The 18,306-nt window shown below is 33.4% G+C and overlaps 1 protein-coding gene across 1 annotated transcript; it reads left to right on the top strand.

Annotated features, from left to right (window-relative positions):
- Positions 1–1,540: 1,540 nt before the first annotated feature.
- LOC132723147 (uncharacterized) lies at positions 1,541–18,145 on the top strand. The gene is made up of 10 exons (XM_060707824.1): positions 1,541–1,593; positions 4,109–4,747; positions 5,064–5,156; positions 6,845–7,255; positions 7,576–7,809; positions 14,059–14,117; positions 16,321–16,403; positions 16,723–16,942; positions 17,055–17,282; positions 17,929–18,145. Exons 2-10 carry the CDS (start codon positions 4,147–4,149, stop codon positions 18,109–18,111), a joined length of 2,112 nt encoding a protein of 703 aa, XP_060563807.1. The 5' UTR covers positions 1,541–1,593; positions 4,109–4,146; the 3' UTR covers positions 18,112–18,145.
- The last annotated feature ends 161 nt before the right edge of the window (positions 18,146–18,306 follow it).

Below are 18,306 nucleotides of genomic sequence, written 5' to 3' on the forward strand. Positions count from 1 at the left end.
ACCTAGTACAGTGATCAATAAAGTTCCTGGCATGTCTGTAGTCTTTTTGATTAACACAATGACCAAAGTTATGTCCACCATAGATTAAAGGTACAAATACATTATATTTTTCATGTTTTCCGTAAGCTATTTCAAAATTCGTTTGTGCTCGGATATTATGAGTGTTCCGCTGCTGAGCTATCATGTCAAGTTCTGCTTGTATTAGATCCATATAAAAATATCTTAGGCATTCAATGTGTACACGATTTGTTATAACCAAACTTTAAAATCAATAACATCCTTGAAAAAGGAAATCCACCAGTGCACCGTTGTCTACGAAGGAGTACCCACCAGGATGCTATACGCTGATTTGCTACACTCTTTCCATACTCTGTGCCGTTATATCTGAAAACAGGTTGAAGCAATGCTAGCACGAAGGAGCTTTGTGGCAATGCTTAATTCGTGTAATGTATTTAGGTAGTATAACGCTATCATTGCGGGCGAGTTGTTTTTGTTTGAAACTTCGAGCCATAAAATGCGTCGACTGTACTGATCGCTACGTAAATTCAGAATACATATGACTTTACCTTGTCATAACCATTACCTGCCACACAATGATCATTAGTTCTAGTCTTGTTTAATGCGACCCTCTGAGAATGACAGCTAAATCCGTGATACAACACAAGTTATGGTGTAAACAGGTAAATTCCAAACATCCATTCCCATTTAGAGACCATTTTCGTCCGGATAAAGAAGATTCTGCAGTAGGAAAAGTAATCAAATTATTTTAATACACATTCAACATAAACGACGTTTTTAATTATTATAAAACTAAAAGTTACACAATTCTAAATACTGTTCCAAATTTGACAATTCGGATATTAAACAAATACAGGCAACAAGTATCAGTTTTGACCTTGTGTCGCTAATCGAATATTTCTTTGGTAGCCAGGCATGACTAAAACTGCTAGAACTAGCTAAAATGTAGCCACTTTAGGAGTTTGGTCGACCTTTTCCTCCTATTTAAATTGGTTGTGTTTTTGTTGTTTTTACCCGGCCCTTTAATTGTACATATTTAATCACCTAATCATACTAGCTAATACCTATATCTCTGCATTGCTTAAAAATAAAAAATAAAATAAAAAAATTAATAAGAAGTTTATCTCACTTACATCTTCTTGTCTATCTTGCAGTATAATATTGCGTTTCCTCGCCTTTACAGAACTTCTAAGTCCTAAGACCTAAGTTCTATGATCTAACATATCAGGTCGAACATCTAAGTCCGAATTATTGCCTTCTAATTTCTAACTCAAAACGGCCTCAATGGGCTTCCGTAGTTATGTTTATTTTTTAAAATACTATTAGGAAATAAGTGTTAAATATATTTTTATTTATATCTAAACAGTTTTAAAAACATTTCTTTCCATGTATTATGTTTCATAAATTTACATGAATGCATTCATTGAAAATATTTTATTCATCAAGTCACAAAAGGTGCATATCATATTTCATAAAAGATATTGATAATTCATGCCAAAACTTCTTATTTTGGAACTTAGCCACGGCGGCGACATGTTTGTTCAATCAAGGAGTGTAAGGCTGTTTTTAACAAGAGTAAGGTAAATATTCTTAATCATTTGTTTTATTTTGTTTGTGTAATTATGTAAACTGTTACTTTGAAAACTTATTAAATAACTGAAACTATTTTCGGTTTTCTATGTTTCACATTATTATTTTATATTGTTATAAGAGACACTGCTTTTCAAATGTTAAATACTTTGAATTCAGATAATTTGATAAACCTGAAATGTACGAACTAATTTAGTTCGAGATTTATTAAACATATGGTTTGGAGTAACGATTTATTTGAAGTATTGCTAATCAAATCAGTAAAAAGATTTGATTAATTTCTGATTCACAGTTTTTATATTTTGTTTGGTTAAACTATGAAACAGTTTTTTCGACATATGGTAATTGTACGTGCATTCGTACACTTTGTCGTACATCAATAAATACATTAAGAATAAGCTATCGATTGCCAATGTTTTGTTTTATTACATCAAAAACATTTTGAAGTTAATACAAAGCAATATTATCAGTTTATCTATGATTGTTATTGTGTAGGACTTGTGTATTGTATATCATTCATGCGTGTCTAACTTTTGGGAGCAGTTATAATCTGAAACTCATTGTGTTACGATAAATGTTCCATTCATACAGAATAATAATAGAGAACAATTTTCTACAATTGTAAAGAGAGAACATCGGATCATACGGTGTTCCGTTTTCGCCATTGCGACACACACATAACTCGAAACAACAAAAACCCGAAAATACGTTGATGAAAAGTCGAAATAACAATACCACGATTGTGAAAAGGGCGAAAATACGATGATGAAAGGTCTAAAGTATAATGGTGAAAAGTCGAAATCACGAAACCACGATGGTGAAAAATCGATATAATTTCGTGTTTTCATCATCTTACTTTCGACCTTTCACCATCGTGGTTTTGTTGTTTCGTTATTCCGAGTTTTTACTATAGTACTTGCGACTTTTCATCATCGAATGTTCGACTTTCCACTATAGTGGTCACGTTTTTGTTTTTTTTTTACTTTTGGCCATAAAACTTTCGACTTTTCATCATTGTTGTATCGCCTTTCTCTCAGGCATGCGCAATGAGATCATTACAGTGGATGACGTTTTTGGCTTGCAGCCACGGCTGCAAGCCATTTCATATGGAAAACTTGTTCCGGTTAGGTGGTTTTCTGCTTACATTTGTAAGTGCATGATTGAACGGGAAACCAGCTACAATCGTGCCAATCGCAACTTTACGGCCTTTTCCGTCACTCTTCGGATTAATGATAATAGCCGATGTAGTTCCGATTGCAATCGTGACAATTCGGGCGATTCCGTCATACTGCGGAATCAGACGAAGTAATATTACGGAAATCTAAGCTATTTTAGTTACTTCGGTAATCCCAGTTTGTTTATATAAATAGGATTCGTATTTTTACTTGATTTATTGATTTAAACCGTAATAAATTATAAACAAAATTGTTCCGTTTCAATTCTTTTTCAAGACGTAATTTTTAAGTTAGTTTCTTTTATAATTGTTTTTTGTCTGTATTAGTTTTATACAATAGAGGATGTTGACTGTAGTAGTATTCCGTCTTCAAAGGGTGGTCCAAATTACACAGAATCGTGCATGATCGTGTTATATTTAGATCTACTGAACTTGGTGAGACAATCTAAAAATAGCCCATGCATATCATTAACCTTACCACGTGATGATCTATAGATAAAATAATAAAAATATAAAAATATTCATTTTTACAAAAATAAAAACAACTACAGTAAATATGTTGGGATGAAGGCACAACTGTGCAAGCCTTTCCTTTTAAAAGGAAACTTTATTAGAAAGTGTTTTTACCAAGGATACAATTGTAAACATCTTTATATTGATTGTTATTCGGTGCTCATGCTTAGCAGGGATGCGAAAATACGATGGTGAAAAGTGGAAATAACAAAACATCTATAATATTTCGTGTTATCTGCATCTTACTTTTGACCATCATGGTTTCGTTTTTTCGTTTCGTTATCTCGATTTTTGCACCATCGTTCTTTAGATTTTTCATCATCGTAGTTTCAACTTTTTACCGTCGTGGTTTCGTTCGGCTTTTCATCATCGTATTTTCTTGTTTCGAGTTATTTATGTGTCGCGATGGCCCTAACGGGAACATCGTAGGATTCCACGCTTAAATATGTTTTACACCATATGTTTCTATATACTTAGTGAATATAAGGTTAGTATGCCTCTAGTAGTTTACGACATTATGGTCAATGAAATGTCCGAAAAATTCAATTTTCATTTCTTTAATAGCGATATAACATTATTTTCAACGACAAACTTTTATTTTTCTGTTTCTATAAAAACAATTGTACGCATGATATCATATTAAACTTTTAGTTTACACGAATTCACTTAAGTTGGGATGTATTGGAAGGTATAATAAGGTTATTGAAACACTCGCGAAACCGTTCCAGTAACCAGCCAGTAAAAGCAATGTGCTTAACCGCTCGGCCATTCTGCCACTCAGTTTAACTTAATGTTTGTGTCAATATATTTCAGACATTCCAGCTGCATGGGATGAAGAAACTAGACATGATATGGACACTACAAGAGATAATCCACTGAGACATTCTCTTCTAACACACATGGTTGTAACGGGTGGAACAAAAGTTACTAAAGCACTTGCTAAAAAACGTATTTGCGATTTAAAACCTGCTAATTGTAACCCTTCTAACTGGAATATTGATTCTTTTCTAGATCTAAATAAAGTCAAAATATTAAATGAGCGTTTCGGAAGAGAGAATGAATGGGTATACTTCCCGTTAGATTCAAGCCAAAAACCAACACAAACATCCTTTGATAAATGGGACATAAATCAGACAATTTTTATATTATTATCTACATGCGACCTGAATAACGTTATAAGAATGTACGTAGAAGATTTAAGAAAACTTAGAAACAAACTTGCTCATATGAGTTCACAGAAAATCGATGACACAAAATTTGAATATCAAAAAACAAAGGTAGAAGTTGCACTTGGTCATTGTCTTAAAGAAATTGAAGATGAACAACTTGCAGAGGAAATTCATGACATGTTTCAGAAAATAGAAAGAGGGACTATTTTCCAAAATGAAGAACAAGAAACTGAACCAGCGGCTATGGGAGCTTCACTTGGAAAACGTGGTCACTTTGGAGATGGTTAGTGCAACAATTAATCTTTCTTCTAATAAATCAGACTAATATGGGCCTACTAATTCCTAAATTGTTTCAAAATGTCAGTCTGTTTATGCTTCTGAATACGCAGCCATTTTAAATGTATGCTTGTCATTTAAATGAAGTAGCTAAACATTTGTAAAATTATGCTTTTACTCAAATGTGTTCTAGTAAGTTAACATATAAATTCTATTAATTAAACGAAAATGTGAAGAAATGTGACAGATATGTGCATCTCTACATTATCTTTCTTAATTTTATTCATATTAACATATGTACCGATATCTCTCATTTCATGTAGAGCCTACAGAGAGGAAATTAGAAACTACTATTGAATTACTTGAACGGATAGAACCTGTACTTGCATCAAAAAGTCAATCCCTTACAGTTCCAGGTAAATATACAACAGAAATCGAAATTTAAATGTATGTCTATATACATGTATAAGTTTATTGAAAATGTTTCATTGAATTGATTGACATTATTTAGATTTTAAATACCTGTCAATGTCGAACATAGGTTATAACATGGCAGAATTTCAAACTGAACATATGTATTTCAATAACAAGACAACGTTGAATGACCTTTGACTTACATCAAAGGCATGATTGCAATAAAAAGAGTGTTACAAGAACATACATTCATAAACAAATACTTTGTTATATTTTAGTAAGCCCAGTTATTAAAAAAATATCCATGAATGAATGACAAAGAAATGACCACTTACAACTATCAACACACTATTTTGACACCCAAGTATAACCTTCATATTTTAGCTGCCTTTCTGACGTTTTTGTGTGACAAGTTTTCCGAATATTCAACAAAAGTATGACTAGTAATTTCAAAATCCATTCGTGAATGACATAATGTATTACTAAAGATGGCCATAAATGCACTGAATGACAAAGATATGGACTGGAATGACCATCATGCACTATCATATCATATCATTTTTGGATCCATGCCAATGAACTTGACCTTTTGGCTGGGAAACTAAATTTTGTTCACAACTTGTCATCCTATTAAGCAGTATATTTATACATGAACATATTTATTTCGAAGTCCTTCTATGAATAGCAAAACTTTGTACACGATAAGACCATTTGTTCACCAGAATACCTAACACCCATGCACAACACGTCATCATCATATTTAAAACATTTATGCCAAGTTTTGTCTTTAAGTTCATCAAGAAATGACAGAATTGTTTGCCGGACATGACCTTTGAACTTGCATGATAATCGCATGCGACATGTATTCATCGTGTATACTTCATTTATGCCAATTTATTTTAAAATCAATACACGAGTGAGTAACAACAGTGCAGCTCTATAAAAATATCATTACTTTGATTTGCAAATATGACTGAGACCTGTTATATGTGCGCGACACCTCGCCATACTAGGAATGACAGAATTGTTGACCCAAACCAACGCTTGTAAAAAATTATATCGTGACCTTTGAATACAAATGTGCCATTTGAGTAAGGGACCTGATTCTTGTGCGCGGCACGTCTTCATAATATTCAACATGCACATTTATACATAATAATTTTAAAGTCAATACAGAACCGTATTCGAACATCAGTGCATTTTTATAAAAAAATCCTTTAGAGTGTGACATTGACCTTTGAGCTACAGGCGTATTAAGTCAATGTGCTTCACATGTTTACATATATTTTAAAATCAATCCATAAATGACAAAGTTATGGACGGGACAAACAGTTGGGATGGAAGGATGGGCGGGGTGCCGGAAAACTATATAAGTGCTAACAAATGCTGAGAAACTGTATGGTCTTAATAAAACATCGTTTTATTGATATGCAGTACAAATGTTTGTATGTATGAAATAATTTTCAATGTATGCATGTTCATCACATAGAATAAAATTAATATTCATGGTCTTTATTCATACAAAAATATATTGCCCTTTTGCTTTGTTTCGATTGTTGTTGTTTTATTGTTTGCCAATCCCACATAATGTTGATGATTTTACTGTGTTTCCAGCATACTTAATGATATATGACTACATATTGGACTGCATCATCCAAAATTACATTACATAAACATTGGTTCCTTTCAGATGTTGGAATAAGAATTGTTGTCAAAAACTGTACTACAGATAGGGACAAGGTCATCTCACGAGAAATGGTTAGCATTTTTAACGACGTTATTGAAACAAAGTATGATGATTTCCAAGAGTTATCAAATGAGATGCGACATAAAATGAGAGAAGCTGTTATTGATACAGTCTTGATATTTTTAAGCAACGGCAGACAAATATTCAACGTCCATGAAAATTGTGTCGTACTGAATATCCGATGCGTTTCACTAGTTTCTTTGCTACTTCTTTTTCGAGACTACGTAAAAGGTATTCTTGATGAGAACATCCAGTTACTTGAAACAGCAGTCAGAAGATGTGACGGTTATGAAAATACTTCTCTCGAAGTAATTATCTTGAAAGATGAATTTTGGAGGATCTTGACAACTATTGGTAAATAATTTCAGTTTTTCCGAGGTGTTCTAATAATCAAATTTGTTTTTCAGAATAAACATTTGAATATCTTGGAATTTGCGTATGGTTTTATCTTGTTAATTATCTCCAAGAATTATGCTTTCCAATCATGACGTGTATAAGTCCACAGTTATCAAAGAACAGGTCAATATCGTCTAACATTGACCATTTGCAATGATGAATGTATCTGTTACGATAATATAAAGTATAATTATTTCTAAAATCATTTCAATTTGAACCCGTAATATTGAATCTATGTAAAATGATAATTACATTTCAATTTTTAAAATCTTTTGTAGCAGAAGATTTGGAGAAAAATGTCTCTAGATATGAAATAAAAGAACACAAAAGTCACAAAGAGAATGGAAAGTCACAATCTGTTGCATCTATGGTTACCGTGCCTGAATCATTTCCTACAAAAAGAAAAGATGATATGAATGAATACGTTATGTCTGGAAGATATAAACAAGGACATGAACAAGACGAATCACCAGCAGACAAGTTTGAAACAGCTTCAAAAAAAGATAGCCCTGGTAAATGAATTTAAGTAAATGAAGTAAGGGATCATGTTCAAAAACAGTTAATAATGTGCATGAATAGAATTTTGACATGTTTGTAATTTATGAAAGTAGGTAATACTACGCTTAAAGCTCAAAGATCTTGCGAATTTATTTCAACGAACTTTAAACTTTAACAAAGAAGCTTTAAACAAACCATACACCAAATCAAAACGAGCAGGAATATCAATAAAAAGGCATTATGACCCTTGATACTTTTTACCTAAGCTGCATATTTTTTATACACCGGACAACGGCTCAGCATATATTGTTAAGTACATGGCAGTCTGTCCGTCCGTCCGTCTGTTAGCAATTTCGTGTCCGCTCTGTATCTTTTGAATCGGTAAACTAAATTTATGTGGCAGAAATGTTAATTATAATGTGATCTAGGATTGGCCCCGCTCCAGGGATCACTTGATTTGAATCGGCTTTATATAGGAAATACACATTTAAGTCTTATTTTGTGAAACTACAATACTCAGAGATTAGATTTTGCCTTGTAGCATTGCTTGTGAACCTCTACAAATGTGATATCAATTCTGCTCCTTGGGTCAATATTGACCCCCCCCTCCCCACCCCCGGGGGCACTTGATTTATATAGGCTTATAGAGAATATAGATTTTAGTCCTATTTTGTGAAACTACAATGCCCAGAGCTTAGATATTTATCATGTAGTAATGTCTTGATGACCTCCACAAAACTGATTTGCAAACTGGGTTAATGTTTCCCTGGCCCCTGATTTATAAAGACTAATACGGGGATGATCGAAATATTCGAAGAAGTTTATCGTTGATTTGTTAGGAGAAACCGATTCAAAAGATTTTTACATCAGACCCTGTAATTTTATTTCAAATATATCAATTTATTACATAGTTACATACATTTAACTAACACTATGAAACATACATTGCCAGGCACCAAATTTGAATCAACGTCAACGTCATTCATAAAATATGTGAGTGTCGCTCTTTTTCAACGTAATAACCGCTTATGGTTGCACATTTGTGATTTCGACATCCAAAGGAATCAAAATACGGAGGTAGAGCAGGATGCGCCCAGGTCATCAGAACTTCGCCGATCAGCATAAACTAAGTCAAATATCGACGTCGTCACAGTTCTTCCTTGGTGTGGATCGTCTTTATCCGAAGTTCTGCCTTTCGAAAACCGTTAATGCCACTTGTATACAAATGATTTGCTGCAAGAACGGGTAGTAGCCGACTGTTTGATCATGTCTACCGTCTCATTACCTAGCCAAACCTGCACTTTTAATGACGTCATCACGACAAAAAAATGGCAAGCATCTGCGACACTAAAATGTCACTGTTTCCGTAACGATTACTATGATAACAACGACTTTTCACGGAAATGACGTCAGGACGTTACTTGAACGTCTGTTTATGTCGCACCATTTTTTTCTTTTCCGAAAATTATGTTAATACACTTGCTTAAAAATTTAGTGTCCAACTTTATTTGTCATCCAATGAAAGCGCTGTATTTCTTAAAAATTATGTGCGTTAATTTTCATAGAAGAAGAAAAGTCGATACTATATCGAATTTCTTTCATAGTCGACTACTATTTTTCATAGTACTTCATAGAACGGCATAATGACGTAATAAAGTAAATAATAATGAGGCCAAATAAAGTTTGACACTAAATATGTTAGTATTCATCCGTAGATGTTCTACAGAAATTTGGTTACCGCTTCCGTCGAAGTTTCTAATTTCTGTAGAACAGCAAGGATGAACACTAACATATACATAGTAACAAAATTGCCTATGAGTCAACTGATTATGGGTGTAATCGGCCAACTGAACATTAGAACGTGCAAAAAGTGAAAAAATGACGTCATATTTTCATCACCGAAACAGCTAGCTGTAAAGTGAAAGTTTTCACCACAGATCGCTTGATTTTATTGTTACAAGTTAAGCATTATTTGTACAAACACATTTTTTTAAGAAATAGCCGTTAAACACCGCTTACACCGATATTATTTCGATTCTAACAAGACAAAATAAGGAAGATCATCAATGTTATTTTTTCAAGCGGAGATAACACCCGATGCCGATTTTCATAAAACGCTGTTCGATTTCGCACACTTCTGTTGCTAAGATATAGAAATTATTAAACAAAAGAAATAAAACGAAAAAGTTATTTTATCAAGTTTTCAACAAGTAAAACTTACGTGTTAGACTGGATTTTATTGTGTTAACATCAGTGTTTGATTAATCGCTCTGTCAGTTTAAAATGTCGTCATTCATGAGTTGTTTTCTAACGATGACGTCATTACGTCGCTAACGTATTGGTGCCGTTTTGTCAAAATTTTTATCAACTGATATGGATCAAATCTGAGACGTTAGTGTACGTGAGATATTATTTCAGCATTATATGGAAAAAAAAACAATATAAGAACTGAAAATATAATAAATAAACATGCTTTTTATTGTTGCTTTAAAAGGTTTTGTAAACTATATATTCGAGGATGAAAACATAATAGCCGAATATACAAGTAGTCATTAACCAGTGTTTATTGGCAGTTGAACACCGGGTTTTTTTTTTTGTCTATAGTGACAAAATCACGTGGAGTGTTAGAATGAAAAATAAAGGGAAAAAACTCCAACTTTATTCAAAGAGACTTTTACAGGACTGTATTGGACTTTGTAAGTTTGTATGCAAATAAGGGAAGCAACTTTGTATAAGTATCTGTAAAACACAGTACAGAGAGGGGAATTTCAACAGAAATATCAGAATAGATCTTATTAAAGATAGTGCTACTATCAAGTGTATAAAAGACATTGATACTCGTCTTAGATGGGTCGGAAGTATGAAGCCATCGCGGCTATTATTCATTTTGCGGGCCGATTATCATCTTCCGGCACTACTCTGCCGTGTTTTAACCTCTTATTTTTTTCAATGATAATGAAAGAATAGTAACGGTAAAAAAGCAAAAGGTAACAAGCAAGACATGGAGAACTTTCATTACGAGTATTTTGAGAATATTCTGTTTACACATAACATTTATACATAATAACGTTAAATATAAACTATAAGATAAAACAATAGAAAATAAAAGCGTTACTGTAACATTCCTCGGATTCATCGAACAGCCCTCCTATAGGAAAAAGGACATTTAAGTCTGTAAAACTACAATGCCCAGAACTTAAAACATGTATCATTGTCTTATCGACCTCCACAAGACTGATTCATATCAAACATCTAAGGTTAATATTTGCCCCGCCCCGGGATTCACTTAGTTAACAGTGAAGTATATAGGTTAACACATTTAAGTTTTATTGTGTAAACGAAAATGCCTAGAATAGATATTTGACATGTAGCATTATTTAGTTTCCTCCACAAAAGTAAGATAAATCATGATCCTGGGGTAAAAATTGGCCCTACCCTTGAGGGCACTTAGTTTATGTAGACTTAACAAAACTAAACATATCTTGAAATTATTTACGCCTAAACTATAAAAGCCCAGAACTTTGATTTTGCATGTAGCAACAACTTGTAGTCTTCTACAGGTTATATTTACCATGACCTTGAGGTCAAAATTTGCTCTGCCCTAGGAGTCACATGCCTTATGAAAATTGAAGTGTCACGATTCAAATCTGCTCACTATTTAGTTGGCGCCCAACGTGAGGCCGTGATTGCCTATAGCTCAGAGTTTAATTCTAATTGCTCTGTAACCATGACAAATATAAGGACTAATTTCATAATAGCAGAACGTATGTCACGATTAAGAGCTATTCTCTATTAAGAAGAGGCCGGATAGCTTAGTCATTTGGTAATGCCGCGGAACGGTATTCCGAGGGACCCGAGTTCGTTTACCGGTCAGGCTGCACATTTTTCTCGCCCTGTAACATTTGGAGTCCAACACGGGGCCGTGACTGCATATAGCTCAGAGTCTAATTCACATTGATATGTAACCCTGAAAAGTTAGAGGGCGAATTTCAATAGCGGGGAGAGTATGTCATAGTTCATAACTATTCACTGTTTGGGGAATAAGATGTGTAAGCGGCCTGATAGCTAAGTCTGTAGGGCCCCGCGGAACAGTATTCTGAGAGTCCTTGTTAGACAGCACATTTAATGTTGAAAGTCTCCTTCAATTGCTCGGATACAGATCAATGTGAATTAAAGTCTGAGCTTTGTGAGGTATCCGGCCGCTTACACATTTTCTCTCCTAAACAGAGGACAATTCTAAACCGTGACATAATGTATAAGAAAACACATCAAATATGTTTGTGGAAACCTAAAGTGATCAAAGCGCATATATTTGGCATGCAGCATTGAATAGTTTACCGCTATAAAGGTTTTATGAATCATGTCCTAAAGGTGAAAATGCACCAACACTGGGGGTTATTTAGAAATATAAGAATAATTTAGATTAACATCTTGGTGAATTTGCATGAATGGGGTCCCTTCCCTGACTGAAAGTTTATTTTTGATTACTCAAACCAATTTTAATTTCGGCGTGTATTACTTTAGCTGGCTGTTATTGACAGATTGTCATCTATTCAGATTCGACTGTATCTAAACTCTGGGCATTGTTCTTTCAATGAAGAATATTTTAAAGACATGCTACTATACAAGTTTCAGTAAAGCAAGTGACCCAAAAAAGGCATGTCTTATACTTTGTGAAAATCCATTCTGCAAAGCTATACACAAAATATTTAAGCTATGACCATTCATTGTAGTTTCAAATGTATTTTACTATACAGGTCAATATGAACTAAGTGATCCCCGTGGCGGGGCCAATAAACCCAAGAGGCATGATTTATATAACTTTTGTATCATAAGTTGATGTTTGCTTCATACAAAATACCAAGCAGAAAAGGTTTAAGATGCTTTTAATACACTGGTATATGATAAACTAAGTGACCACACGTAAGGACTGGGCCCAAAGGTGCATGACTTTTATAACTTTTGTAGATGTTCACAAAGCAATCTTACATGCCAAATATCTAAACTACTCTAGTTACACAAAAGAAGACTCGGTTATATTTTCCGATACACGTCTATATAAACTAAGTGACTCAGGGACAGGGTCAGGTTTGACCTCAGGGCATGAAAATTGTCACTTTTGTAGAGAGCTGCAAGGAGATGTTACATGCAAAATATCTAAGGTCTGAACAGTGTACTTTCAGAGAAGGTTTTAAAGACATTTTACATCCCAATTCATTGTGATTCAAAGGGCAAGGCAATTTTTTCATCCACGGGCTTGATAAAGGTCCACTAGGCAAAGGTTACATGTCAAATATCTAAGCTTTATAGTCTTTGAGAAGAAGTTTTAAAGATTCATATCAAAAGTCTTTTTAGCTGCTATGACCTTCATATGCATCAGAATGGGAGCATATATAGATCTGTTGTAGATGACCACCTATATAATTTTCCTGTGAGGTTTGGTCAAATCCATCGTGTAGTTTAGGAAAATATGTTGTTTAAAGAAATTGTGGACAACGACGGGCGACGGACGACGAACACACTGCCATCACAAGAGCTCACCTCTGAGCACGTTGTACTCGGGGTGAGGTTAAAACAAAGCAATTGTATGCAATGAATCGCTGGGAACACTACCTGAATGGATAATGATTATTCATGATAACAGTTAAATAAAAAAGTATTATTACACAATATACCTTCGTCGTTAAACCGTCTTCCATTTTATTCTCACCTATGTTATTTTGGCATACATATTTTATTTGTCTTAGTTAGTCTTGCCAAAAGTACATGGTCAAACTATTCGAATTCTATTTTTCCTTTTATTTAACAGGTACTAGGAAATATATTAATGAGTAATTTCGGATAATAGAGCTTATCTTAAACAGCGATAGAAATTAATCTCGTAAGGAAAGTACTTACAATTTAAAACTTAAAACCATGCACTAATTGAGCGAACAATTCGACACATATTAGTTAATTTCCTAGGATGACTTAATACTACAACAAATGCAAAAATTATATTAACAAAAAGGTGTTCGCAATAAATATACTAGCCATGAAATTTCAAGAAACAGTCAGTTATAAGAACCATTGTACAATGTATCACGACAATGACTTAACGACAAATGCTGAAACTAAAATGAATTAATTGTTTAACTCTTTTGAAATCTTTAACTTTTATTTATTTGCAATTCGTTTTTATAATAATTCTTATAATTTTGTTGTCCTTTATTAACGTTTTGATTTGGTATTGTCAACAATATTTTCTTCTGATTGATAATCAGGCGCTCCAGAGAAAATTGAAAAGGCTGAAATACCAGAAAAATACGAAATAGTGGAAAAGGTAAACATATTTTTATATATACATGTATATCGTTTTTATATACAAATGACATTGATAGATTCATTAATCATTTTCATATCAAAGAATTTACACATTTTGGAATCAAATTATAGCCTTTTTATACGCCCTGAAAAAATGTCGACGTTTGTTGTTTTGCACCTGGTCGTCAATTTCGTGTCCGGTCTATATGTTTTGAATCGATGACAGGAAACTAAAACTACATGTGCAGAAAGCAGGTTTGACCTTCCTCAGGTCAAGGTCACACCTAGTCATTTTGTATAAATTTTAAAATTTCGTGCTGCTCTGTATCTTTTGGACCGATAGAAAAAATCAAAACTAGTTGGCAGAAATATTACTTTAAATGTGACAACGTGCAGAACACAGGTTTGAGCTTCCTAACATCAGAATTGGGCCCGCCTCGGGATTACTTGATTTATATAGACTTATATTAGAAAACACATTTCAAACACAAGTTTCATTGTGTGAAATTACAGTGTTAGAGCTTAGATATTAAGCATGTTAGATTCCCTTGTGAATGTCTACAAAAAATAATCATGCCCCTGGGTTCAATTTATATAGACTCATATAGGACAACACTTTTTGTGTATAACTACAAAGTCCAGAACTTAGATATTTACATGAAACATTACTTTTTGGACCACGACAAAACTAGTATTAATCATGTCCCTTGGGTCAATATTGGCCTCGCCCCGAGGGCCAATTAGGTCATATAGTATTGTATAGGAAAGCACATTTAAATCTTACAACTATGACGCATAGAGTTAAGATATTTAGCATGTAGCATTGCCTTGTTGGCCTCTAATTATACCTCTTTGGTCGATATTGGCCCGCCCCGGTGGTCACTTGTTTTATATAGATTTATAAAGGAGACTTATTTAAGTTTTATCGTGTGAAGCTGCAATGCCCACATTTTAGATATTTGGCACGTAGTGTTTCCTTGTGGTCCTCCAAAAAACTGATATTAATTTTAATCATGTCTCTTGGACCAATATTTGATTCGCGCCGACGGTCACTTAATTTATACAAACTTTTATAGAAGGTAAAAAAATTAAGGCTTATTGTGTGAAATTACAATGCACAGAGCGTAAATATTTAGCATGTAGCATCGATTTGTAGTTTTCTATTAAGGTTATATCATTTATGACCCTCGGGTCGAATTTGATTCATGACCCTCGGGTCGAATTTGGCCCTGCCCCGGGAGTAACTAGCTTCTTTAAACTAATGTATAGGAAAACATATCTTTTTATGGATAACTACTGTACCCAGATCTTCTATAGTTGGCACATAGCATTGCCTAGTAGTCCTCTATTAAAACATTAATGAATTATGTACTTAGGGTAAAAATGCCCCCGCCCTTGAAGTCATTATGGTCTGATATATATAGAATAAAACATTTTTCAGACCAGTTTCTTTATTGAGTATCTTCCCTAATTGAAAGTACTTCAACACATTTACATTCGGGAGTATACAGCCCCGCCTTTGCTGTGCTCTTGTTTATCTTTTACTTATGTTTATGTTTGTGCAAAATAAATGAGAGACCTATGACCAAAACTAAAGAAGATTAAAAATAGAATACTGAAACAAAAATGTGCTTCATTTGTTTGATGATTGGTTTGATGATGTATGACCAAACACCCTTTTCATAGTCGTAACCCAATGTCAGTCATAATCCACCAGTTCAGACGTTAAGCTGAACGATAACAAAATCAGACAAAAACAAGTCAGGAAACCCCCGATGCGAAACTTTTTGTGCGATGTTTACCAAATTAACGACAGGCCTTCGTGTCACGAACGAATTGGGTTTTCAAGAGTGGGTGGTGATGTAAGAGGCGGTTTGGCAATAGTAAAATCTCAAAATTAAAAGAATTAAATATTTACGTTGAATTATCTAAAAGCAAGAGTGATTATTACGTATGACTGTCAGATTGAAGAAGTCTGTTTCATGCTTTTCGATGTAGTATTTTTATTAAACATTAGGGCAGATAAAAATGTGTTACATTATTTTTTCTAAGACTTGTCTGAAAGGCTTTGTGACTCAATGTAAATTAATTTTTGCATACATGTTGAAATTCGAAAAAGGTTGGTGTTAATTATTTTGAACTCAATTAATAAATGAAAACTAGATCAAGAACACATACATGTATAAGGAAAATCATTAATTCAAAAATATTAACATTTTTAGAGTGACTCTTTTTACAACCAGAGGCAAATAATTGGCAGTATTGACTTTGGTACATCATATACGGGATGGGCGTGGTCAAATAGGTACATACTGCCTTATTATATTTGTTAAAATTAGAATGATACCTTCATACTGTATTTTCCATTGATCGTTTCAGTATTATCTTCTTGCACATCATTCTGAAGAATTAAATGTAAAAATGAATTGTCAGGTGATAACAACACTAGATTTCGAGTGCGTTATTTCCTGAGATAACTTATCGCCTTATCGAATGACACTGGATGTGCCCAATAAGATAGCCAATAAATTTTAAAAAAAATCATCCAGGAATTTAGTAATGAAATTTCTAGTCATCTATATAGATAAAAGGGTCATATATTTCCTGTAAAGTTTTTTTTTCAGCGTGGAAGAGGATAAAATGAACATAAGTGATTGGAAATCGAAAGGTACGACAAATATGGAGTGCCACAAAGTTCCTTCAGCAGCACTGTTTGACAAAACTGGAATCCTCAAAACATTTGGATTTGAAGCGGAAGAAATGTACCAAGATCTCAAAAGAAAGAATATTCACCAAGAGTGGTTCTTTTTTCAAAGCTTTATGTATCAAATAAGGTTGAACAAGGTAATAGTTTCATTAACAAAATGGATTGAATATGTATACATGTATATTAAAATTCGTGATTTACACAGTCTGACGAACACGGTATAACTTTTACTGGTGATTTATATTGCAGGACACATTAGAGCAAACAATTCAAACAGAGTTGACAGAGTCAGAAGGCAAAACAATGCTAGCGTGTGATGTATTAGCTGCAGTCTTAAGATATCTAAAAGGAATGATGCTCGAAAATATACGTAAACGAAACATTAACATCAAAGAAGGGGATGTTTATTGGGTACTGACTGTGGTTGGTGAAAGATGTAGTGATGAAAAACTGTTAATGGAACAATCAGCAATCCAGGTTTGAAAAAGTGAAAAGTACTGCTCATACCAACTAATTGCTTAAATAGAAAAAGAAAGAGAATTAATCAAATATGTTGAACTACATTGAGCGAAAAGTATTTTCCATGACCTTTTCTTTACTCGTTTAAGCCATATGACGTGAAAGCATTCCTTTTAATTGTCGTGCATGTATTGTTTAATATTCTGTAAGTTTAATAGGGGAAATGGTGAAGTATGTTAGAATACATACTTTAAAAATGATAACTACAGTATAACAAATTTGAAAACTGAACGGAGTAAAAGTTGTACAGGATAAGGATGCTTATATCTAGTTATTATTTCTAATCTTATTACATTTTTTAAATTGTCAAAATTCTTTTGCTGGAATAGTAAAAACTTGTAATGAGCTATTTATTAGAAAAGAACTGAATGTATTAGATTGGTATTAGCTTTGAGTTTAGATGTAGTTTTCCTGTGCATTATGTCCACATCATGTAGCAATTTAATTCATACAAATCAATTAAGTAAAGTACTATGAATGATTTTCGTTACACGCATTCCAATGCTAATCCGTATTGATAATTATGTACGTGTTACTATTTCTTTAATGTTAAATATGCCAACACGAAATAAGGAAATTGACAGGCAAACAATTTTTATTTCAGGCTGAACTATCTAAAATACATGTAGTAGACGAATCAGCAGCAACGATGGCATATTTAACATCACAGTTTGATGATTATGAGGCAGACTCCAATAAAAGACAACTTCAAAGCCCTTCCGGCATTACTCATATTGTGATTGATATTGGAGGTTTGCATTCTCTTTATACATTGTACTTCTTTTAATTGTTTCAATGTTATTGGGAAGAGTTTATAATACACACTCAGAAAAGGAAAACTGTTTAAAATGAACTAATGATACTGTACATCGTCTGAATAAGAAATAGGCATTATCAATGTCATCAAAACTTCTTAAGAAGAATCTGATAATTTCAATTATATATATAAAGTAGCATTATTTCGTCATAGTACATTTTCCCT

This window comes from Ruditapes philippinarum, unplaced genomic scaffold (genome assembly GCF_026571515.1).
Source record: "Ruditapes philippinarum isolate M1 unplaced genomic scaffold, ASM2657151v2 ctg4432_1_1_1_1, whole genome shotgun sequence".
NCBI lineage: Eukaryota > Metazoa > Mollusca > Bivalvia > Venerida > Veneridae > Ruditapes > Ruditapes philippinarum.

Excerpts from the sequence above, each read along its gene's own strand:
- LOC132723147 (XM_060707824.1), top strand. The coding sequence starts at position 4,147 with ATGGACACTACAAGAGATAATCCACTGAGACATTCTCTTCTAACACAC. Across the intron at positions 5,157-6,844 it reads TCAATCCCTTACAGTTCCAG|ATGTTGGAATAAGAATTGTT; the intron begins GTAAATATACAA and ends GGTTCCTTTCAG. Across the intron at positions 16,943-17,054 it reads ATCAAATAAGGTTGAACAAG|GACACATTAGAGCAAACAAT; the intron begins GTAATAGTTTCA and ends TTTATATTGCAG.